The sequence below is a fragment of the Oncorhynchus mykiss genome, chromosome 3 (assembly GCF_013265735.2).
Source record: "Oncorhynchus mykiss isolate Arlee chromosome 3, USDA_OmykA_1.1, whole genome shotgun sequence".
In the NCBI taxonomy this organism is placed as follows: Eukaryota; Metazoa; Chordata; class Actinopteri; order Salmoniformes; family Salmonidae; genus Oncorhynchus; species Oncorhynchus mykiss.
Genome location: NC_048567.1, coordinates 54,992,380 through 55,017,736, shown reverse-complemented (window position 1 = coordinate 55,017,736; position 25,357 = coordinate 54,992,380). Strand labels below are relative to the sequence as shown.

Here is a 25,357-nt window from a genome sequence, read left to right as displayed (position 1 = left end):
ATCGCCCCTCTGTCCCGAGCTGCTATCGCCCCTCTGTCCCGAGCTGCTATCGCCCCTCTGTCCCGAGCTGCTATCGCCCCTCTGTCCCGAGCTGCTATCGCCCCTCTGTCCCGAGCTGCTATCGCCCCTCTGTCCCGAGCTGCTATCGTCCCTCTGTCCCGAGCTGCCCCTCTGTCCCGAGCAGCCCCTCTGTCCAGTGGGGTCATTGAGAGGGGTGGCCATGGTGAGTAAGCCAGGGAGGCGGACAATAAGGCGGACTAAGACAATGGTGAAGTGGGGTCCCGCGCCAGAGCCGCCACCGCGGACAGACGCCCACCCAGACCCTCCCCTATAGGTCAAGGTTTTGCGGCCGGAGTCCGCACCTTTGGGGGGGGGTACTGTCACGTTCTGACCTCTATTTCTGTTGTTTTGTATTTATTTAGTATGGTCAGGGCGTGAGTTGGGTGGGCAGTCTGTTTGTTTTTCTATGTTTTGGGGCATTTCTATGTTTTCGGCCTAGTATGGTTCTCAATCAGAGGCAGGTGTCATTAGTTGTCTCTGATTGAGAATCATACTTAGGTAGCCTGGGTTTCACTGTGTGTTTGTGGGTGATTGTTCCTGTCACTGTGTTTGTTGTCACAGGATAGGACTGTTTTGCGTTTTCACATTTCTTGTTCATGTGTAGTGATTTATTAAAACATGAATAACCACCACGCTGCGCTTTGGTCCGCTTCTCTTCCTCCTACAGACGAACGCCCTTACATGCATATTTTACCCATATTTTCTTACATTTTTTATTGCCAAAGGAGTAATGTAGTTCTAGTAGTTAGCTACACCACTACATGGCAAAGAAAAGTGATTAACTACTTAAAATATTTGCAAAGTGCTTTTCAATATACAAGAATAATCTCATAGTGCATCAAATAAAAGTAAAATAGTAAGATAACAACAAAGCAAATATACACTGCTCAAAAAAATAAAGGGAACACTGAAACAACACAATGTAACTCCAAGTCAATCACACTTCTGTGAAATCAAACTGTCCACTTAGGAAGCAACACTGATTGACAATAAATGTCACATGCTGTGCAAATGGAATAGACAACAGGTGGAAAGGGGTCCTAGCATCGACCATTGTGGTACACACCGCAGGTTATGGTGGAATCCTCTGTTATGGTTATGGCGGACTCTTCTAATCTTGCCTCACCGAATGTGACTGTACTTGTTACATTTTTTTTATTGAACCTTTATTTAACTAGGCAAGTCAGATAAGAACACATTTTTATTTACACATACTGCTTGCAGTTAGAGAGGTAGGAGGTGAACCAGTTTAGGGCAGTCCCACAGATGGCAGTGTGCTGCTGTGTTCTGTGTCAAAAGCAACACTGAGGTCCAGAATAATCAAGATGGTGGGGAATCCTATATCTGCAGGCATGAGCAGGTCACTAACAGCAGCCTTCACCAGGGCTGTCTCAGTACTGTGCATGGGTCTGAAGCCAACTGGAGAGCTTCATAAAGCTGGTTAGCGCTGAGGTGTGAGTGAATTTTAGTTGCCACCACCTTCTCCAGGACTTTAAATATAAATGGGAGGTTGGAAATAGGTCTGTAGTTTGAGAGGAGGTCTAGGTCAAGAGATGATTTTTTGAGCAAAGCGGTGATGGCAGCAATTTTGAATAGTGACGGCACCTGCCCGCTATGGAGGGACTTGTTGAACAGATTTGTTAAAAACCTGGATGAGAGCAGCTGAGCATGTTTTGAACAGTGATGTTGGAATAGGGTCGAGAGTGCCACTGGTAGTTTTCATTTTTTTATATTAGTTTATGTTAGCAAAGTCACTTAGAGGATGAGCAGATATGGGTGGTGGTGTAGGAGCCAGAGTGGGGTTAGATTTGGAGGATAGTATGTTCTCTCGGATGGTGTTGATTTAAGCCTTGAAGAACTCAGCAAATATATTGCATTGTTCGGTAGTTGCTATGGGAGGGCCAGAGTCTGTAGGGTGGAGGAGGTGACTGATGGTGGAAAACAAGGTCCTAGGATTTCCTCGGTTGTTGTCTATCATGTCAGAGTAGAAGGTGGAGCGGGCTACTTTAATGCTTTGTAATAGCAAGCCTGGTGGTCTTTATAAGCCAGTAGGTGGACAGTTAGGCCAGTACTTCTCCACAGACGCTCTAGCTTGCGGCCAATGATGTACTGTATATAAACCCTGGATTGCTGATTCTATGTATTGACCATTGAGGGGCTTTGAAGCCACCTGCCGGCCATAATGGCACTCCCCTGGAGAGCAGTCCTCCATAGGAATGAATGGAATTCTACAGTATTTCAGTTAAATGTTTCAAGGACAAAATTAAAAGTATGGAAGTATGTTTGTTGTTGTGGGAACAGTAACATTTGTACTCTACAATTCTTTTTTTTAAGGAAAATGTTTTATTTTTATGTTTATTTATATAACATAATTATGTATGCATTAAGGTGTCTAAATAGAATAAACGTGTCAAAAACAAATGTAGACATTAATAAATGCATTTTTATAGCTTCCAAAATCTTTTTTTACAATGGTAGAGGAGTAACAAGATTGCTGTGCGGTGGCTTCAACACAGCATCCCGTCAATTATCCAGGGTTTATTACACATCGTTGGTCTTCACGCAACTCAGCTCCTCTGTGAACCATGGCGATGACCATTGGAAGGACAGTTTACGTGTTTTTCAGGGGCAAGGCTGTTTATGGTCCTTAGAGTGCTGTTATACAGGTCAACCATCACACCAGGCGTGGACTCATGACAGTCAGCTTGTAGGGCAGGGCAAACAAACTCCTGGAAGATGGAGGTGTCTAGGGACATGATGTTTCTGAATTGAATAGTGCGCTTTAATAGGCTCATTTTAATGGCTGGAATGGAAGCAATGGAACAGACTCAAACATGTGGTTTCCGAGGTGACGAACCAGCACAGGTGTAACCATACTGACTAACGAGGTGACACCAATTGGTGCGCCCCACGTGCTAACATCCAACCTCGAAATATAAAAACTCAAGCCAATTTCTTTGAAAAGTACCCCACAGGGTGCTTAACATTGTTATCGTCTTTCTGTAGGAGCAGAGCCCCTGCTCCTACGTCGCTGGAATCGGTGTACAAAGCAAATGGACAACGGAAATCTGGAGCAGCTAGCACCGAAAGGTTCTTTGTCTTCTCAGAAGCCTCCAGACAGTCAGGGCTCCACCAGAAAACAACGTTTGCATTGATCAAATCTGTAAGTGGCGCAAGAATCTCAGCAAAGTTCTTGCAAAAAGTCCAGTAGTAGCCTGCCATTCCCAAGAATCAGCGCAGTTCCTGTTGAGGAGCTGGCACTGGAAGGTTATTGATGGCCACCGCTTTTGCCAGGACCGGTTGGACTTTTCCTTACCCCACCACCTTCCCGAGATATTTCACTGTTGTTCTGGCATTTTCGCTCTTTGACAGGTTAACTCTCAGGTTGTGAGCTGCGAAATGCCCGAACAGAATCCTAATATCCTGAAGGTGTTGGGGTCTGGTGATTTTCCAGGTCATGTAGCACGATGTGCATGAGCCTTTAAAACTTGGCTCCAGAATTTCATAACCCGAACAGGAGATGAAGGTAGGAAAACAAGCCATCAGGAGTGACAAAAGCAGACAACTCTTTGGCACACTCAGAGAGACCTGCCAATATCCCTTCAGCAGATCAAACTTGCTAACATACAGTACTATTCTACATTGTAGAATGATAGTCAAGACATCAAAACTATGAAATAACACATATGGAATCATATAGTAACCAAAAACATATGTTAAACCAATCAAAATATATTTTATATTTGAGATTATTCAAATTAGCCACCCTTTGCCTTGATGACAGCACATCTGAGAATAAATCCTGATATTCTAAAGCATTGCAACAATATTGCCTTTTTCCTCCATAGACAAGTAAGACATCAAGATCTTCTAGAATCTCTGAGTTACTCAACTGCACAACAGGCACAGGGTGTATTGGGCTTTCCTTGTGCTCTTGAGGAAGACTAAAAGCAGAATATCACTACCGGTTTCCACTGACTTCTCCGCCCGATCATAGAGGGTGAAGTATGATTTCAAAATGTTGACATGACACAGCCAGGTTTTTTTTCCCTGCACTCCGGTGTGGCGATGATGTAATCTAGATTACAATTTTTTTTCACTATAGGGTAAGGGTCTGAAAAGCGAGTTTGCAACAGTGACCCCAGAATGGGCAACAAAACCAGGACTTGGTCACCCACATCAAAAGTGCGGCTTCGGGCCTTCAATTGTACCAAACTTATATTTTCATTGGCGCCTTCTCCAGATTCTCACTGGCAAACTCACACGTGCGGTGCAATCTGTATCGAAAAGCGCAAACGTGCTCCAACCGATTTGTTTTTGTGTTTAAGGTGTTGCCCTGCAGCAACCTCTCTCTCAGCAAGCTCAAAGGATCTTTGGCATGATGTCCAAACACAAGCTCATTCGGACTAAAACCAAGACATTCCTGAACAACCTCCTGCGCTGAAAACAGCACAAGAGGGATCCATTCATCCCAGTCTTTCTCAAACTCAAAGCAGTAAGCTCTTAACATTGACTTCAAAGTCTGATAAAATCTCTCAAGAGCACCTTGAGACTCTGGGTGGTAGGCACTAGAGGGGCAATGGGTAACACCCAATTGCTGTAGCAGTGGCGGGAAGACCTTTGACATTAAATTCGAACCTTTGTTTGATTGCACTACCTGCGGGAGCTCAAACGCTGAAAATAATTTCATCAGGGCCTTAACAACACACGGAGCTGTGATTTTTCTCCGTGGAATGGCCTCGGGGAAATGGGCAAAGGACCAACACAATCCACCAGAACCATGCTGAAAGGTTTATTCAAAGCAGGAATAGGCAGCAAAGGTGCAACCGGTTCAACTTGGTTCAGTTTACCCGTCCACTAGCAAGCACAACAGGATTTATAGTAAGTCTTGTTTCAGACCAGGCCAGAAGAATTTATGCAAGATACGGTCATACGTCTTGTTGACCCCAAAATGGCCTGCCATACTACCATTGTGAGCCAACCTCAGTATCTCTTGTCAAAGCGTAACTGGAACAGGGGGCCTCCCGGGTGGTGCAGTGGTTAAGGGCGCTGTACTGCAGCGCCAGCTGTGCCACTAGAGACTCTGGGTTCGCGCTCTGTCGCAACCGGCCGTGACCGGGAGGTCCATGGGGCAATGCACAATTGGCCCAGCGTCGTCTGGGTTAGGGACAGACTCAAGTTCCACATTATACAAAAGAACTTCCATGCAACCCAACTCCACACCTTGCACTGACACACTGTAACCAGTTGTTGAAGTGTCAGACAAAGGCAATACACCCTTCAAATGAATAGCTCGCAGTATCTTCACCGGCTACTTACTCTGCAGAAACACAAACCCAACTGAAACAAAGGATCCGATCCAAAATGTTGTTTAGGAGATACACCAGTCACAACCAGAAACTTAATGGGCTGTATTGCTCCCACAAGAACAAACTGCTTTTTCTCTCTCTTATTTTTATGTTTCAACTTAGGACACAGAGACAATGTGTCCTTTCCCACGGTATTAATGACAAACTGGCAGATACAAAAAAAACAGTTTGGCGCCAATCCTTATCTTTGGGCACTGTAGAAAAGGACTGAAACCTCGCAGTAGGAGGTGACTTCTCTGGATTGCTCTTTGCGTAGAGATAACTACTGGGTGATTTGGTCATCTACAAGAACTGCAGCTTTCTCAGGAGTGAGATCCTTGTGCTCATATATGTAGGTAGCAACCCTTTTCGTGAAGGCAATTTTTGAACTGCTTGAGAAGTACGAGTGTCTTTAAATCCTGAAAGTCCAAAAAGACAGGCTTGTTTTCTTACGAACTTAACATGGCTTTGTGATTCCGTCTTTTGTAATTTACAGAAGTGTTGTCTGTTGGTCTTGAGAGATGTGGAGGGTTAACACCTTTAGTTGGCTCTCCCTATTTGATTTCTAGACAAACAATCCTTTATCTGATCTTCCCTGTATTCATTTTGCTCCACTTTTTGGTTTGCTTCTTGTCTCTAAGTTTGGTGTGGATTTTAATTTGGTTTGCCTGTTCTTAGGCTAATTTAGTGGGCGCTCATGGTGTTTTAGGTTCCAGTTGTTTCTAGTCTACTTTCAATGGACACCCCTGTTGTCACGCTGTATAATGATAGGAACCTAAAATCAAGTACATCATGAAAACAATGGTGACGAAGCCCAAAAACAAACACGTATATATATATATATATTTATTTATATATACAGTGTCTTGCGAAAGTATTCGGCCCCCTTGAACTTTGCGACTTTTTGCCACATTTTATGCTTCAAACATAAATATATAAAACTGTATTTTTTTGTGAAGAATCAACAACAAGTGGGACACAATCATGAAGTGGAACGACATTTATTGGATATTTCAAACTTTTTTAACAAATCAAAAACTGAAATATTGGGTGTGCAAAATTATTCAGCCCCCTTAAGTTAATACTTTGTAGCGCCACCTTTTGCTGCGATTACAGCTAAGTCGCTTGGGGTATGTCTCTATCAGTTTTGCACATCAAGAGACTGAAATTTTTTCCCATTCCTCCTTGCAAAACAGCTCGAGCTCAGTGAGGTTGGATGGAGAGCATTTGTGAACAGCAGTTTTCAGTTCTTTCCACAGATTCTCGATTGGATTCAGGTCTGGACTTTGACTTGGCCATTCTAACACCTGGATATGTTTATTTTTGAACCATTCCATTGTAGATTTTGCTTTATGTTTTGGATCATTGTCTTGTTGGAAGACATATCTCCGTCCCAGTCTCAGGTCTTTTGCAGACTCCATCAGGTTTTCTTCCAGAATGGTCCTGTATTTGGCTCCATCCATCTTCCCATCAATTTTAACCATCTTCCCTGTCCCTGCTGAAGAAAAGCAGGCCCAAACCATGATGCTGCCACCACCATGTTTGACAGTGGGGATGGTGTGTTCAGCTGTGTTGCTTTGTTGCCAAAAAGTTCAATTTTGGTTTCATCTGACCAGAGCACCTTCTTCCACATGTTTGGTGTGTCTCCCAGGTGGCATGTGGCAAACTTTAAACGACACTTTATGGATATCTTTAAGAAATGGCTTTCTTCTTGCCACTCTTCCATAAAGGCCAGATTTGTGCAATATACGACTGATTGTTGTCCTATGGACAGAGTCTCCCACCTCAGCTGTAGATCTCTGCAGTTCATCCAGAGTGATCATGGGCCTCTTGGCTGCATCTCTGATCAGTCTTCTCCTTGTATGAGCTGAAAGTTTAGAGGGACGGCCAGGTCTTGGTAGATTTGCAGTGGTCTGATACTCCTTCCATTTCAATATTATCGCTTGCACAGTGCTCCTTGGGATGTTTAAAGCTTGGGAAATCTTTTTGTATCCAAATCCGGCTTTAAACTTCTTCACAACAGTATCTCGGACCTGCCTGGTGTGTTCCTTGTTCTTCATGATGCTCTCTGCGCTTTTAACGGCCCCACTTCATGATTGTGTCCCACTTGTTGTTGATTCTTCACAAAAAAATACAGTTTTATATCTTTATGTTTGAAGCCTGAAATGTGGCAAAAGGTCGCAAAGTTCAAGGGGGCCGAATACTTTCGCAAGGCACTGTATATACACATATTAATCAGGGGGAATGGGAACCAGGTGGACGTAATGAGACAAGACATTCGCTGTTGGTGGTAATGAATTCTGTTCAGTGACGCCTAGAAGGCCGGTGACGTAGACCTCCGGAGCTGGTGAACGGAATGAGGAGCTGGTGAACGGAATGAGCAGCAGTACCGGGGGAAGAGTGTCTTTCAGGACGTCTCTTAGCTTGACTTGGTAAAATCAACTATGTTAGCTACATAGCTAGTAGCTAGCTAATGAACAGCTTTCCAGTCCCAAAGAGAGAACTATGAAAATACAAAAACACAATTGCAACAAAAATATAAAATGTTATATCACTTGAGAATAATGAAGCAAGTCCTGGTCTAATTTCTGTTTCCCAACCTCAGATACAGAGACCTGTGAAAGCTGATAAATCCTGTCTGTGGATGAATGTCCCAAAGAAAGTCCCAAGTCCTGGAGAGACTGAAGGGTATATCTCCAACGTGTTATATATGCTATTGGTTTACTGATACAATTGGTTGTAGGACTACCAAAATACTGTTAAAAGTAACAATGCATAGACCTAGAACATGCATGGACAACCTTGCTCTTAAGAGGTCTAGCTACTGTGTGTGCAGGTTTCTGTTCCAGCCTTGACATTCTGGCTATTATTTGTAATAGACACTATTCATCTAACTATCATCTCTTGTTTTGGAGTAAGATGAATGTTTAAACCCACTAACCATTTACATATGCGTTCTTTGTATGATATGAAATAGTGTTGATTCTTTGATTTAAGTATAGTGCATTTTTTGGTCATTTAACATTCCTTGTTTGTCTGGTTTATTTGGTTGTCACTTACTCTCATTTTGTCTGATTATATTGCACAGATTTGCAGCTGATGTCGTTGATCATTGTTAAAGGTGTAACAATCTCTGTATGGCTGACCTAGGATGCAACCCCTGTCCACAACAGCACTTCATACCCACAAAGCAGCGTCCATTATCCTACAAAAACCATAATCTTGGTTGGGCTAGGATAACAGTACTTTAGTTCTCAGGGCAGGTGACATCACCACACGAAGGCTACTAGGGCTTTGCCTTACTTTGTCTTTCCTTGATTAATCGCATCCTACCTCCTCAACTGTATTGTCTTGTACCTGTATTGGAGGAGAAGGTGCAAGGTCCCTCCACTCAGACCTATCCATGCTCTACCCTTTGGTTACAGTGGATGTGAGATTATTTATGGCATGCATGCCAAATGCAGACATACGAAGAGATTAATATTGAGCTCGTGGACATGTTTAATGCACTTGAACATCATTTCTATACTGAAACCGGATTAGTAAATCCTCACACATTGTTTACAATTTGTTGAGATGTTTTCTCCATTTCAAATTATATTAGAAATAGGAAACACAATCACATATCAGAGATAATTTATGTGTGTGTCACAGATGGCCTGAGGCACCTGAATTGGGGAGAATGGGCTCGTAGTAATGGCTGGAATGGAGAAAATGGAACGTATCGAACACGTCAAACACATTGTGTCAGTGTGTTTGATACCATTCCATCCATTATTATGAACCATTCTCCCCTCTACAGCCTTTTGTGGTGTGTGGGGATAATTTGCTAATAACTTGAAAGAATTTAAAAGGCTGATACTGGCAAGATCAGTGTGTGGGTTTTTCTTTTTCATTAGACAATTAATGAGGCTAACTATGAAGGATATCCGATTTGACTTCTACAGCTACTGTATATGCCGTCATGAAATGGATTAGTGCAAGCCCTATCCTTGTAATGAAGATAGGTAGGCCTTAAGGATGACATGCACAGGAGAGAGATATTACTAGCACATGAGTGTGTGCAGAAAGGAATTATTTAAGGTTATTTGATTTAATTTCAAAATACATGTTGCTTGAAATAAAGTTGTAATTTGTTTGTATCATCCTGGTGTAATTAATATGCAGTTCTACATTATCACCACAAGTTGCCTTCCGACTGGTGCATCGATCCTGTGAGGGTAGGTAACAACATCTCCACCCCGCTGATCCTCAACACTGGGGCCCCACAAGGGTGCGTTCTGAGCCCTCTCCTGTACTCCCTGTTCACCCACGACTGCGTGGCCACGCACGCCTCCAACTCAATCATCAAGTTTGCGGACGACACAACAGTGGTAGGCTTGATTACCAACAATGACGAGACGGCCTACAGGGAGGAGGTGAGGGCCCTCGGAGTGTGGTGTCAGGAAAATAACCTCACACTCAACGTCAACAAAACTAAGGAGATGATTGTGGACTTCAGGAAACAGCAGAGGGAACACCCCCCTATCCACATTGATGGGACAGTAGTGGAGAGGGTAGTAAGTTTTAAGTTCCTCGGTGTACACATCACAGACAAACTGAATTGGTCCACCCACACAGACAGCATCGTGAAGAAGGCGCAGCAGCGCCTCTTCAACCTCAGGAGGCTGAAGAAATTCAGCTTGTCACCAAAAGCACTCACAAACCTCTACAGATGCACAATCGAGAGCATCCTGTCGGGCTGTATCACCGCCTGGTACGGCAACTGCTCCTTCCACAACCGTAAGGCTCTCCAGAGGGTAGTGAGGTCTGCACAACGCATCACCGGGGGCAAACTACCTGCCCTCCAGGACACCTACACCACCTGATGTCACAGGAAGGCCATAAAGATCATCAAGGACAACAACCACCCGAGCCACTGCCTGTTCACCCTGCTATCATCCAGAAGGCGAGGTCAGTACAGGTGCATCAAAGCTGGAACCGAGAGACTGAAAAACAGCTTCTATCTCAAGGCCATCAGACTGTTAAACAGCCACCACTAACATTGAGTGGCTGCTGCCAACACACTGACTCAACTCCAGCCACTTTAATAATGGGAATTGATGGGAAATGACGTAAAATATATCACTAGCCACTTTAAACAATGCTACTTAATATAATGTTTACATACCCTACATTATTTATCTCATATGTATACGTATATACTGTACTCTATATCATCTACTGCATCTTTATGTAATACATGTATCACTAGCCACTTTAAACTATGCCACTTTGTTTACATACTCATCTCATATGTATATACTGTACTCGATACCATCTACTGCATCTTGCCTATGCCGCTCTGTACCATCACTCATTCATATATCTTTATGTAGATATTCCTTATCCCTTTACACTTGTGTGTATAAGGTAGTAGTTTTGGAATTGTTAGTTAGATTACTCGTTGGTTATTACTGCATTGTCGGAACTAGAAGCACAAGCATTTCGCTACACTCGCACTAACTTCTGCTAACCATGTGTATGTGACAAATAAAATTTGATTTGGGCTGTGTTGCAGCCGGCTTCGACTGCGAGACCCATGAGGCGGCAAACAATTGTTCCAGCGTCGTCCGGGTTAGGGGAGGGTTTGGCAAGGCAGGGATGTTCTTGTTCCATCGCGCCTGTGGAGGGTCACGCGCATGCACATCGCCAGTTTGACGGTGTTTCCTCTGAAACATTGGTGCGGTTGGCTTCCGGTTTAAATGGGCAGTGTGTCAATAATCAGCGCGGCTTGGCAGGGTTGTGTTTCGGAGGACGCACGGCTCTTGACCTTTGCAGCGACGGGACAAGACTGTAACTACAAATTGGATATGTCGAAACCCGGTTGAGAAAAAGGGGGTAGAAAATAAATAAAAATAAACATCAGCATTTGTACAATAATCTCCTATAGCTTTACAATGTAAACAAACCACTAGCTAGGTCTAGTAACACGAGGTCAATAATACATGCGTAGCACAAGCTAGTGGGTCATTAAAACTACAGTATATTTCTTAATTGAAACTAAGTGAGCTATACACCTGGGTAAAATATATTTGCGTTTTGGAGGAAGTGGACGAAGAGCTAGGAGAGACAGATTGGTAGTGAGATAATTACTGCTGCTAGCTAACTTTTGATGTAAACAATGTGGCCGTTAAACATTGGACTCATATGCTAGCTACATTTAGTTATATTGTTGGCTGTCTTGAGAGAAATTATCTGGCTAACAAGGTAAGCTGATATTTACCTTGACATCACGCTAGCTCTGTGATTATTTGCTGTGCTCGCCAAATGTAACACCACCAGAGCGAACGGATAATAACCAGGAAATTAACGTTGTCTGATGATTTGCGCGTGCATTTCGAACATGTTATTGTTTTGACAGTTAAAAACAGTCTATAAAATGATGACAAATAAGGCACTTTGAATGCAATTTATTGTGGCATAAATGTTTACAAAAGAGTGGTACAATGTGTCACATAGCGTCAAATGTCTATCTGTCCATGGCTGTGGAAAGATGTTTCGGGGTGGGGGTGCTGACATTTTTCCTAGATTTTTTGTCAGCTGACAAGTACTTTGCTTTGCTCCACTTCTACAGGAGTAATAAAGGCCTAGTGCACTAATTTGATTAATTGTTTATTTCTTTATTGATCAGAGGACAGCACCCCTATTCCCCGCGACTTTGTATCTGTCTAAAGTGTGGATCGTTGGGCGCTTTAGTTTAATGCTGTTCACAGACAGTATATACAATGGACAGATACACAACTGGAACACAATAAAACCTCCCTTAACAGGATTACATTATGTACAATAAATGGTATTTAAAGATTACAATTTGTAAAATTGGCAATATTCAAACAGGGCACAAAAGTTTAGAAAAAGGTTATTGTTCAAAGTTCCACTATGACAGGCTGTTCATGCAGGAAGTAAAGCTAGGTTGTGTACCTCAAAATGGTACAGAAACCAAACCACTGTAGGCTATTGATATTTTTTTGTTGTTCATTCAGCTACTTAAATTGAATTAAATGCTAAATACAAAAGCCTATAGGCAAGTTTACCTCTTGGTATCTTCACTGGTATTTTGTCAAGATTAATTCAAGATGAATTCTTCTTCTGTTCAAGCAAACCTCACCTACTGTTTTGTAAGCGCCATTGACCTGCTCTGTCATAAAATAATTAGTTTTACAGAGCCGGCAAAGCTGAAACTCAAGGTGTGCTGTGTCAAATTGCATCCCTTCAGCATGAATCTATAATCTACCCTGAAAAAGCTATGCTAAGAGATTACCTCTGCAATTTGTCATGCTTGGATTCAGCCGCACAAATGACTTGTCAAAGCATCTGTAAAAACTGAAAGAGCAGGGCCAGGACAAGGTAATGATTCATACGACTCAATAGATGGCTTTGCCTTTTGCAAGCAACAGAAGAACAAAATTACAGTGCTACCCTTGCACAATGATAATCAGAAACATTACCTTCTGTGACCATTTCACACGAACCCAACCCACTTTTCTTTTTACAATACCATTCACATAATATGATGAATGCTGTACATTATAAACAGTCTTTTAATGTAGAAAAATAAAGAAAGCAGAGTGACACTGGATTGACTGAATCTCAACGTACAAACACAGTAAAAATTATAACCATTAACAAACTACCCCCCCATCCTAACAGAAAACTGAAAACTCAAGAAGTTATGCTTTGTTATATGTTTGATGTGCATGAGATGAATCTGGGTATTCACACTGAAGATACATTCCAATTCCAATGTGTTGATTTGTTTTTCATGGTTCACCCAGGATCAATATATTTAGATTCCTGATGCGTCCTCCTGAATACAAAAAGACTAACAAACTAGGATTTTGGTACTGATTATTTCCACAAATAATGTTTTTTTTTTTAAAGATATTACAGATTTGGCGTTGGCTGAACCAAGTATTTATTTCACATTCAATTCAGGAATATTCTAGTGTCTAAAATGAATTCTTATTTATAAAGTACAAACCAAGACAAAAAATGTAGGAAGCAATGCATTTACTGTACCGTGACATTACATATGACATAATATCTAACAAAAAGAAAAGACGCTTTCGTTGCATGATGGTGTTGCTTCCTAATCTAGGCCGGGGGGGGGCTCTGTGATGAAATGCATTTATAGTAAGCATGTTACAACATTCGCAAGAGGCTTTTACAACCACTTAGGGCTCTCAGTCCTCTGTACAGATCAGTGGTGTGGCCGGCAGAATCACATTTATTTCTTAACCATTTACAGCTTAATGAAACCCAGAGGACTAATTGAACTAATATGTCTTATGGGTCGTAATAGCTTCCAACAGGCTGTTCACTCACCTGTCTCAAAAGAAGATGAGCAGAGCACCACAACGCATGATGAGTTTAAAAAAGGCCTTTTTCTTAAATAGCTGCCGACATTGTAATAGGCCTGGTAAGCTAAAGGAATATACATGTATATATTTTTATATTTTTTTATGTGCTGCAATATATGATACAAATACGTTCATCTATATTGGTTTCATATTATGCATAACAATTTTCTTATCAAATCAATAGAAATATCATAGTAAAATCTACACATGCTGTAGGCTCCATGTACTGTAATTATATCAAAAGAAAAATAATCAATATGTAATACAATATGGTACTACTTTATCCTATCATAAACAGAATATAAAGTATCTATGTCTGTGATGTTGGAAGATTGATCCCAAGTCCTACATAAACCTACTAACGAATTGTTCATGTAATCGTATACGCTACCGTTCTAAAGTTTGGGGTCACTTACAAATGTCCTTGTTTTTGAAAGAAAAGCTAATGTTTTGCCCATTAAAATAACATCAAATTGATCAGAAATACAGTGTAGACATTGTTAATGTTGTAAATGACTATTGTAGCTGGAAACGGCAGATTTTTTATGGAATATCTACATAGGCGTACAGAGGCCCATTATCAGCAACTATCACACCTGTGTTCCAATGGCACGTTGTGTTAGCTAATCCAAGTTTATAATTTTAAAAAGGCTAATTGATCATTAGAAAACCCTTTTGCAATTATGTTAGCACAGCTGAAAACTGGTGTCCTGATTAAAGAAGCAATAAAACTGGCCTTTAGACTAGTCGAGTATCTGGAGCATCAGCATTTGTGGGTTTGATTACAGGCTCAAAATGGCCAGAATCAAATAACTTTCTTCTGAAACTCGTCAGTCTATTCTTGTTCTGAGAAATAAAGGCTATTCCATGTAAAAATTGCCAAGAAACTGAAGATCTCGTACAACGCTGTGTACTACTCCCTTCACAGAACAGCACAAACTGTCCCTAACCAGAATGGGAAAAGGAGTGGGAGGCCCCGGTGCACAACTGAGCAAGAGGACAAGTACATTAGAGTGTAGAGTTTGAGAAACAGACGCCTCACAAGTCCTCAACTGGCAGCTTCATTAAATAGTACACCAGTCTCGATGTCAACAGTGAAGAGGCGAATCCGGGATGCTGGCCTAGGCAGAGTTGCAAAGAAAAAGCCATATCTCAGACTGGCCAATAAAAAGAAAAGATTAAGATGGGCAAAAGAACACAGACACTGGACAGAGGAACTCTTGCCTAGAATTATCAATTAGCCTTTTAAAACGGGCCTCTGTACGCCTACGTAGATAATTCATTAAAAATCTGCCGTTTCCAGCTACAATAGTAATTTACAACATTAACATTGTCTACACTGTATTTCTGATCAATTTGATGCTCTTTTCATGGCCCCAGAAAACGTGCTTTTATTATTTTTTATTTTTTTAAACAAGAACATTTCTAAGTGACCCCAAACGTTTGAACTGTAATGTATGTACTGAATGTATGTACAGTAGTACACTCACCATAAATATGTGTATGCCGGAGATTATAAATGTATCTATTCCAACAAGATTTACTTAGGTGAATTTAATCTCATATAATTGCCATTTACCCATTAACCATATGTAGTGTGTACTGACAACTTTTTCCAGTATTCAGACATGAATCTGTTTTCTTCAGTAGTTATATGGGATCCATATTCCACCACCACCTAGCAACAGTTCAAATCTTTAGAGCGTAACAAAAGTAGCTCAAATCTCAGATATCAAAATGTAACGAAATACAGAAAATACCCAAGACACTTGAAATGGAAGATGAATCCGAGTTGATGGGTTATGCTGATTATGGAGGTTTAACCTAAGCACTGAGATCTAGAAAATAACATCATCTGATCTCATATGATCTACTGAGCAGGGCCCGGTTTCCTGATAGCGATGGAATTTAGGCGTGCTTTAACAATGTATCTTTCCCAAATATGTAACAAGAGTTTCCCAAAACACCACACAGAGAGAACGCTCGCTAAGAGCGTCGTTTGATCATGTGTTGATACTGATAGGATTGAAAGAAAGGGAACTTTCCTCAACATTATAATTATTTCACAATACTGACGACAGATCAGCTCCTAGAGCGATATTACCATGGCCGCAGGAAGTTGTTTTGGGGTGGGGGTGCTGAAATTTTTTGTCGACGGGCGAGTTGGGGTGCTTTTCCCCGCTCTGCGGATGAGTATTTTTCTCCGCTCATACAGGGGTAATAAAGGCCTAGTGCACCAATTTGGTTTATTCAAAGGCCTAGTGCACTAATTTGGTTTACTGTGATTTATCAGGGGGTGATGCAGCACCCTCAGCACCCTTACTTCCCGCGGCTACGGATATTACCACCCATGGATGCAAATATTGAGGCGCCTTAGTCTAATGCTTACCCACTAAATCAAAGATTTGGCACATCATTAAGCACGTTAGGCTACACATCATGAAATATATTGAGACAAATTACAAACAGTAGCCTACAAGTAGCAACATAGAACTCAATTGATTGAACATGGTATGTATTTCAATAGGACTGAAATAGGCCTACATCCTACTGTTTATATCTTAATGCAGTCATCTCGGTTTTCATTTGAAGCATATTTTTATACGTTGCTTGTTTGTATCAATTACAAAGACATTAGCACCTTTGCATTTGTAGTCAACATTGTTCTGAAGTTATCGGCGGACACAGAGAGACGGATAAAACCATGTGATGTTTAGCGGAGATCTTCTGTACATAAAGGAGGGCAAAAAAGCATCTAACGACGCACTGCTGTTCTACGAGTGGTCTGAAGCATGCGTTAGATTACGAGCGCTTTCAAGTGCAACGTTAATAACGAGATTTAACGAGGCTCCTACAAAAGTTCTAACGATGAACTTAGCCTTCAGATGCTTTTGGGAAACCGGGCCCAGGGAAATCTACAATGTCTTAACTGACTCCAATGCCAGGGTTCTGGAGGCTACCTTGACTTCCTTGTCTTGACTTCCTCTTGAGCTGATTGGACATTCAGACACTAACCCTATGGTTTGATTGGCTAACCATTGTTAGTGAAGAGATAAGAGGCTTTGGGTTAATAAAAAATGACTATGTCAGAAGTCTGTGACTTCTCTTCCCAGTATTCAAACCCCAAACAAGAAGCTTGAATAGTGTAAAAGAGTTAGTGTTATGTTTCACCACGTTATCCCTGGAACCACAACTGACGAATGAATCCTCATCCTTTCAGTTCCGCGGTGGGATAATATTGAGAGAAGTTGGGAGAGGCAAAGAAAGATGAAAAGGTGGATAACAAGTGAGCGGGAGAAGAAGGAGTGGAAGCAAGAGGATGTGAGAGAGAAGACAGGGTGAAAATGGATTGGTGGATGGGAGATTGGGGGACGTATGGGCCAAAGTGGTCATGTTTACTACAGTTCCCACAAAGCACTGTCCATCACTGATCTCCCGTCCATCAATCCATTTTCATTCTGTCTTCTCTCTCACATCCTCTTGCTTCAGATGTCATGGGTCATGCCCGTAGGCCAATGCTTGGCAGAGTCTCTGTACAGGTCAGTGGGCAGTCTGATGCCCGCTGAATAGGGAGTGACAGTTGGGCTAGGATGGGTTATTTTGAAGCTACTCAGATTTATGGCAGTACAGGTCTTTAAGTGCTTTCAGTTCCTCTATGAGGGTTTTGTTCTGGTTTTCCAGCACGGCCACGCGGTTCTCAAGACACTTGACATACTCCTTCTTCTTCCTGCGACACTCGCGGGCCGCCTCTCTGTGACACAACAAGAACCAAGACACAGTTAGGGAAACCTCTGGCTATTGGCTCAGCTAGCATGGGATGGTACACATCATCTTCTCTAGAGCAGCTTCTAGTTTTGTGCCAAAAACTCTTGAAGTTTTTCTTCATTTGTATTTGTAAATATGTGTATATATAGCCTGTGGCTGCATAGAATTCTTCCACTCCTTTATGCTGTACATGTTTTGTGTTGTATGTTATCTGTCTTGTGTCTAGCAATCCGTCACCACACATGACGTTATTGGAATTGAATGAATTGATGGTCTTGGTTACACTTTACTTAATGCAAGCAGGTATAATGTTTGATTACTTGTAGCATGTATAAGCCCTAAAATGGCTTATTATAAGGTTTACAGGTCTCCAAAGGGAACCCCACTTTGTCCTTACCTGTTCTTCATGAGTCTGACCTCTCTCTTGCGGGTAACTTCTACCTCTGGGCCCCCCTGGCCAGACAGGGCAGGGGAGGAGGCCATGACCACCCCAGGGGCGATGGTGCTAGTGGGGGCCGTGCGGATCTGGTAGGCCTGCACATCTCCTGACGCAGCTGGGGAACAATGGAAACGATCCAAACGATCTCAAACACTCCGATTGACTGTGCGTTTTATCCATATCAAGAGGTAAGGCACTACCACTCACCTTGCACTACCACCTGGTTGCTTGGCACCAGGATCTGCTGGCCGTCTGAGGTCTGAGCGTACTGCAGGATGGTGGTGCCCTGCTGGGCGGCCGCAGCGTTGGTCATAGTCAGGGTCTGCAGTCCCTGGATCCCGTCTGTTCCGTTATTGGCCAGCTGGATTGCCCCGCCCTGGGTGATGGCGACTGGGAGAGGAGAGGGAAGGGGAGGGAAGGAGAGAGCAAGAGAGAGAGAGACAAAGAGAATACAAAGAGAGACAGAGAATGAGGGCAGACAAAGAGAGAGCGAGAGAAGGAAAATAATAAGGTTGTAACATTAGCAACTAAACATCTTGCTTAAAATACCCTCTTAAATTACCTCTGTCAGTGACTGAAAAAATAACTTTTGCTGCTCCGATGACCATGACATTGTTGAGTAAAAGAACAAAGGGTCAAACGTGACGTACTGTACTGGCCACTGCTGGTCTGGTAGATGGGGCATGATGTGGGCATGGTAACCGTGGTGATTGCGGGCGCTGTGTCCTCCTCCGATTTCTCTTCCTCGATCCTGGGAACCCCTGGGGTGTCACCTGATGACAGGTCATTCAGGATCTTCCTGTTAGGGTTACAGGGCAGGATGTCAGATAAACACCAAGAAACACCTACAGTAATCACAGCACTGCATTATCACACACACCAAAGTGTACCTATATGAGGGGCGTCGTGAGAGGATCTCTCTGCGTTTCTGAGAGTCAGTCACACTGTCCACTGACTCCTGAGAGTCTTCACTCTCTGCTAGGGTGGAGATCTGGAAAAGTCCAATCAGGTGTGTTAGTGCTGGGCAGGAACAAATAGTTACATACACTGTATTTCTTCAATACCAGGGTTGGTGATCATAATTGGTTTATTATGACCAGGTCTGGTTGGGGTTACAGTGAATTCTTCTAGTGCTAAGTTGTTGTTTCTAAGCTAGGATTTTGTTAAAGTTTTTTATCTTGACGACAAAGCTCTATAAATAAAGGTTAGATGAGAAGGTCTACTCACCTGAACAGTCTGGACCTGTGGTGACTGTATGACAGAGGGCTGAGCGGCCTGGATGACGCCGTGAACCTGGACCGTCTGGCCATTGGGCAGCTGCACCAGGGTGACCGTAGGACCGCTGGATGTGGCGTGACCTGCTGCCATGGAAACCTGCAAAGCATAAACATAATCCTGCTGTCCAGGGGACACACACCTATAACTAGAACCCCCAAGTTCTCCTGGTCTGGAAAAACTTGGGGTTTTCTGGGCCCTACTACTTCTGTTTATAAAAACACCTGTTTGCTACATTTGTTTGTCTCTGTATGTATACATATTTACTGCATTGGTGTGCATATGAGAATGAAGCGGTAGCGTGAATGATGTCATTATGTACAGTATATTTTGTGACATTCTACTGTCTCCTGCTTGCATCAGCCTGTTCTGCTGTAACTGAAGTTGTGTGTGTGTGTGGGGGGGGGGGGGGTTGACTATTTCTGCTGGGTGTGTGAAGTGGCAGACCATTCCCTATCAGTCAGTCAGTGAGTATTCACAACCCTGTGAGGGACTGGGTCCAGTCATAGATGAGTCAGTGGGGTAGTGAGTGGAAGTTGTAATGTGCGAGTGTGTGATAGGGAGGCAGAGTAGGCTTACCTGTGAATGGTAGTAGTAATGTTATACTGTACTAGTGTGTGGTAGGTAGATGGGTCGGCTACTTACCTGTGCCAGGGTGGCTATCTGTGCCTGGGAGATCTGTTGGCTGTCTATCTCTGACACTGCCGTGTCTCCTCCCTGATGAACCTCTGCTCCCGACTCCATGGTCATCGACTTAGCTATAGGGGAAAAGGGAGAGAAGGACATTAGGGTTAGAGAGGGCTTAGATGGGACTTTCTGATACATTTTATGGATGTCTTGTTATGATCATTGAGGAGAAAATCTCAGTAATGCTGATGATCATTTCAGCTGGTTTGACCTGGTTTTCGTTGAGAGATATGGTAGTATTGTGCTTAATAGTACCTTCTACTGGTACTTATTTTTGAAGGATTCAACACAACAGATAGTATTTGGGGCGACAGGTAGCCTTGTGGTTAGAGCATTAGGCCAGTAACCGAAAGGTTGCTAGATCAAATCCCCGAGCTGACAAGGTAAAAATCTGTCGTTCTGCCCCTAAACAAGGCAGTTAACCCACTGTTCCCCTGAACAAGGCAGTTAACCCACTGTTCCCATGAACAAGGCAGTTAACCCACTGTTCCCCGGTAGGCCGTCATTGTAAATAAGACTTTGTGCTTAATTGACTTGCCTGGTTAAATAAAGGTGAAAAATGTGCTATTATCATGCTAATTACCGTGTAATAGCAGATTGTGAGCAATGCATGTAATTAATCTACCTTCACACCTCACTGAAAGGAAATCAGTGGAAAGCCTGTCTCTAGAATCAACCCTGTTAGGCAAGTGTTTCTGCAAACTGCCCACAGCCGTCCTTCCAGCTTTTATGAACGGAGTATTTAATAACTGAAACAGATGTGGATTATGTGACTGTTTGTAACTGACCCAGTTGTATATGTCTTGTGTCACTTAAAAGTGACTGGCAACATGATAGCTTGTACCTCTCTCAGAAGTCAAGCGGGGCGAAGCCGCTTCTCACGGATGTAACTGAGAGGTCCAATGTAAGTGGATAAGTTCTCAGGGCTATTCCTAAGCTTTATCATACTCTTCTAAAGGTACATAAGAGAGTTGGGGCTACCCTTTGACAATGTGATTTTTGGGCTGGAAATCTTTTTAGGAATGTCCTGAGACAACCGTGGAAAACATTTGGCATTACTATAAAGAACAAATGATTCCGTTCTGGCTGAGGAATACCTTGGAGACTGGCATAGAGGAGTAAGGAAGTGACCCATTCCTAGGTTATAAACACACACACACACACTAACAAGCATTTCCCTACACCTGCAATAACATCTGATAAATATGTGTTTGCGACCAATAAAATGTGATTTGACATAAACACACACCACTATCCCCTGGAGAGGTCATTCTTCTCATTGTCAAGGAATGCGTCACTTTCCTCCTCGTGGGTATAGGGCCTAGCAGCTAGCGTGTGTTTGGTTTGGGCAGCTGACATTTCCCTCTGGTCCTCTGGGACACCTTGTTCAGCAGAAGGCCTGTACATCCACCTAATGGCTGCCAAACACAGCATGGCTGCACCTGAAATGGCATCCTATACCCTATATCAGGAGTCCCCAATAACATTCAGCCGTGGGCTGATCTTTCCTTGTGTGGATGGTCGGAGGGCCGGAACATAGTTCTAAATCATTTGTACAGTCCAAACAGACCGCAAGAATCCCAAACAATATTTGACAAAAACAGAATCATTTTAAACCTTATTTACAGTGGAATACAATCACATATGCCTCGCTATTTATGCGTGGGAATAATTGGGAACAAATGTATTAAATTAAAATAATTTTGAGCTAATTCCTTAGTGATTTTTCAGTCTTTTATGTCCAACAAAAAAATCTTTAAAAACGATGAATTCTTTCTCAGAAAACTTGGGGGGCCAGATAAAATTATTTGGCCCGTGAGTCGCCTTTTGACCAGAGACCCATAGAGCGCTGGCCAAAAGTAGTGCACTATTTACGGGATAGTGTGCTGGCCTCTGGTCAAAAGTAATGCACTATAAAGGGGATAGGGTGCCATTTTGGACTCATGCCATTTTCTTCCTTCTCTAGACCTTTAAGCTTAAATATTCTCCGATAGCTGTTGCTAAACTCCACAGAGTCCGACTAACTCAGACTTGGCAAACATGTGCACTGCCAGAAACCCATTACCAACATGTCATGCAATGGCTTTATCCGCTAGAGGCCTTTCCCAGATTCCCAAAACACTTCCGCCTCCTACTCCTCTGTCTTGTCAATATGCCATGTCTCTAGACTAGCCAGAAAAATGTTTCACCTAACAGGGATAGCTAGGACAGAACACACACATGGGACAGTGCTCTCAGGCAGTCTGTAGCCATAGGCACATGTGTTATGACTTGTCTGGCCTGTCTGGTCTGCCAGTGCCACCCCAACGGCGCTAGCTCTGTCTGTCAGAGAATACAATGTTGGCAATTCCCCTACTACCAGTGACCATTGGCTGGCTGCTAAACATGGTAGTCTGGTTGTGGAGGGGAGGGAGGGCCAGCAGCCACAAACCCTCCCTCAGTGGAAAAGCAGGGTCATGAAAGAGGTGCCTGTTGCAGACAAAGGGAGAGAAACAGCTTCATTCTCCCCTGCTAGTCAACTTTTTTTTCTTGCCCTTTTTATTTTATTTAACCTTTTCAGAACCATAGAGAAAGAGCACGACAGAAGAACATTTGTGGAATAAAGCTATCAACCATGAGTGTAGCCTATTGATTTTGACAAAAATATTTTGACAAAGTAATTACAAAAAAAAAGTTTACTAAATAGCAATGCAACAGTAATAGTGTGTAGAATGATTCATCATTATTCAAGTCCCATTCAAAAGAAGGCAGAAATGAATGCATCGTGAGCTCACACACTGCATCACAGTCGGTCACAGTGCATAACGTCTCTGTTGAATCTTACAGAGTTCGCCCTCTTCAAAAGTCATTGGGTGTGTTCGAGCGGTAAGGCTTAAGTAACCGACTGTAGACAATAGTCGAGGATTGAAGTTGAGGGAGACAGCTGAAAGTCGGACACTAATGTAGTTTTCCACAGCAAGGCTCAGTGCAACATGGCAGTATAAAAAAGATTTCTCTAACCACCATATCACACATTTTCAAACTGTAAATATATGTGTTTACATTCAATTGTACATATCGACTTTATATCTGCTCAGTGACAAGACAGAGAGCCACATGGAGAGCAGCGACGCCCTCTTTGTGTCATACCATTCATAAATAGCTTACCATTGGTTTTACATTTAGTTCGCGACAATTTTTGTGAACTTTTGAGAGCGATATATAACATTATATCATGCTGTATAATAAGTGAATATCCAAAATAGGCTTACCAAAAACTCATAGTGGCCTAATGCGTTTGAGGATGTTTTGACTAGACTACACTTACATAACTTTATTTTGGCACAAAAAAACCCGACTAGAAGCAAATAGACTAGCATTATGTGATGGGTCATATTATTATAGCGAACCAGGCATATGGATACATAATACCAAATTAGGGCACTTGTCTAAATTGACGATTTCTTATTATAGACTAGGACAGCACAGCAACAACCCTTCTCCCAAAGAGTTGGTTTGACAAGTGGACTAGGCCTACCCCTATAAATAAAATCGAAATTTCTTATTCTGGTTTATGAAAGCCAATACATAATTTTGTTAAATTCACTTTAAGAATTTAAGTTCAATAATACCCAACACATTTTTCGTACGAACAATTATTTAGCAGTTGAGTTTGGCTTATAGGACCACTACATTTTTTAGGCTACATAAAATCTAAGACAGCTCCCTTTGCATTTCTACTCTACAGGCGAGGGAAAGGCTGCTGCGCAAGAAGACCCGCAGCGCGCGAGTAGCCTTCAATAGGCTATAGAAAGCAGAAAGTCTCATATTTGATCACAGTGCGCATTTGCTTGTAATGTCGCATCACAGACTATGCTGTCCAAACAAGCAATGTTCTCGATCCTAACTGGCGAGCTAGCATACTCCTCATTCCCTGCCTTTTTCTCCTAGCCGCAGCAGCCTCCCCTCCCTCCATGCCTGCATGACTGCCTGAAACAAGCCCGCCGCCATGATCTCTTTGTTCATCCGATATGAACCGGACCAGAATACAGTTTATGTGGGACGCGCCTTGTCTCTCTTCCCCTGGACACTAGTCCTCTCTTACCGAAACAGACTCCCTCGGTCACTCCCGGGCCCTCGGAGCTCCACTTTTATTCAGGCCGACACGTAAGAGACCGCGTCAGGCTACACCTCCGTCGCGTCACCGAGAACAACAACACAGAGAACGAGAGGGACGAAAATCAAATCGTCAGCGGCACCATCGAGAACGACCGAATGATGGGCGAAACAAGCCGAACAACTGACGGAGTAGCCCGAAGTCATCTCGAAAATGGGCGGAAAGGAACGAACGTTTAGGCGAGACATAAATTGTCATAATTCTGTTACAAAGTAGAAGCATATTTTGATACATTTAGCGAGGTTACTTTGTAGCGACTAGTTGGTACGTGCCAACCAAGTGAAGTGCAATGTTACAATGTGGCAACCTGTGCTGTGTGTGTCCCAAGGTTATTATAGTATTATTATACATATGAAATCAAATAATTAACAAACTGCTAAATGTATCAAAAACTAAAAGATACTTACACTATTTTACTGTATTTGACTCCAAAACTAAATAAAACACAATAAAAAAGATCATTACTTGTTTTCACTTTTTGTTTTTTTCTCTCAAAGTTTTGGGCAAAATCGAATGAGGTTTTCACGATTTTTTCTAAAGTGTTTTTAAGCTTCTGAATCTGGTGGGTCACATTGAGATTTACTGTAATTCAAATGTAGACTCAGCAAAATTATATTTCCACAAGCAGAGAGACAGATATTGGTTGTGTTCCCCTGCTCAGATGTTGCATGCATCATCTGTCGGCACCAGATTTCTATACATTTTGGTTACGTCCCTCTGCTCAGAATTTGCGAAAGCATGCCAGATCTTACAATGCATGGATAGGTATTTTGTGCGTCAGCTAACCACATCATGTGGTATAGTAGTCTGGTGCTCGATTGCAGAGTCAATGACTTGGCATGCACCCATTGGTTGATGCATGCAACTTCTGAGCAGCGGTACGCGACCATGATGTGGTTAGCTAATACCTAAAATACCTATCCGTTGTAGGATTTGGCAGGCGTCAGCAACGTCTGAGCAGATGAACACATGCTCCCATTGAGATGAGCGCAAATGCAATAATTTGCTCTCACACAGTCACACAAACTATCTGCACATGTGCACAGGTACTTCAAACTGCTAACTAACAATGGAAGTTTGAGTGTTAAGCTGAAAGTAGCAAACTGTAGACGAAAGTCGATGAGTAAAGTCATGGGAGATGCGTCTGCACCGACAGCAAATTGGACAGCTTTTGCTTTCGTTTTTTAATCAAAATGTTTACTTTTTTTTTTACATATACAATGCC

The 25,357-nt window shown here is 42.5% G+C and overlaps 1 protein-coding gene across 4 annotated transcripts; it reads right to left on the bottom strand.

Moving 5' to 3' along the window:
- Positions 1–16,003: 16,003 nt before the first annotated feature.
- On the bottom strand, positions 16,004–24,293 carry creb1b (cAMP responsive element binding protein 1b). 4 transcript variants are annotated; one of them, XR_005049680.1, is made up of 9 exons: positions 24,061–24,293; positions 19,935–20,047; positions 19,242–19,412; positions 18,905–19,005; positions 18,665–18,813; positions 18,222–18,404; positions 17,973–18,129; positions 17,302–17,561; positions 16,004–17,131 (listed from the first exon to the last, which is right to left on the bottom strand). XR_005049680.1 is itself a non-coding variant. In XM_036974613.1 (8 exons), the coding sequence occupies exons 2-8, from the start codon at positions 20,037–20,039 to the stop codon at positions 17,417–17,419; spliced, it is 1,008 nt and encodes a 335-aa protein (XP_036830508.1). In that variant the 5' UTR covers positions 20,040–20,047; positions 24,061–24,293; the 3' UTR covers positions 16,004–17,416. The 4 variants fall into 4 exon arrangements, 3 of the variants coding, with proteins under 3 accessions (XP_036830508.1, XP_036830507.1, XP_021453061.1); XM_036974613.1 differs by having other exon boundaries at positions 16,004–17,561; positions 19,242–19,409; XM_036974612.1 differs by having other exon boundaries at positions 16,004–17,561; positions 24,061–24,292.
- Positions 24,294–25,357: the final 1,064 nt, after the last annotated feature.

Coding starts and splice junctions, on each gene's coding strand:
- creb1b (XM_036974612.1), bottom strand. CDS start 20,039: ATGACCATGGAGTCGGGAGCAGAGGTTCATCAGGGAGGAGACACGGCA. Junction 18,130..18,221: donor CAACCAGGTGGTAGTGCAAG/GTGAGTGGTAGT, acceptor ATTGTTCCCCAG/CTGCGTCAGGAGATGTGCAG. Junction 17,562..17,972: donor GTCAGACTCATGAAGAACAG/GTAAGGACAAAG, acceptor GTTGTGTCACAG/AGAGGCGGCCCGCGAGTGTC.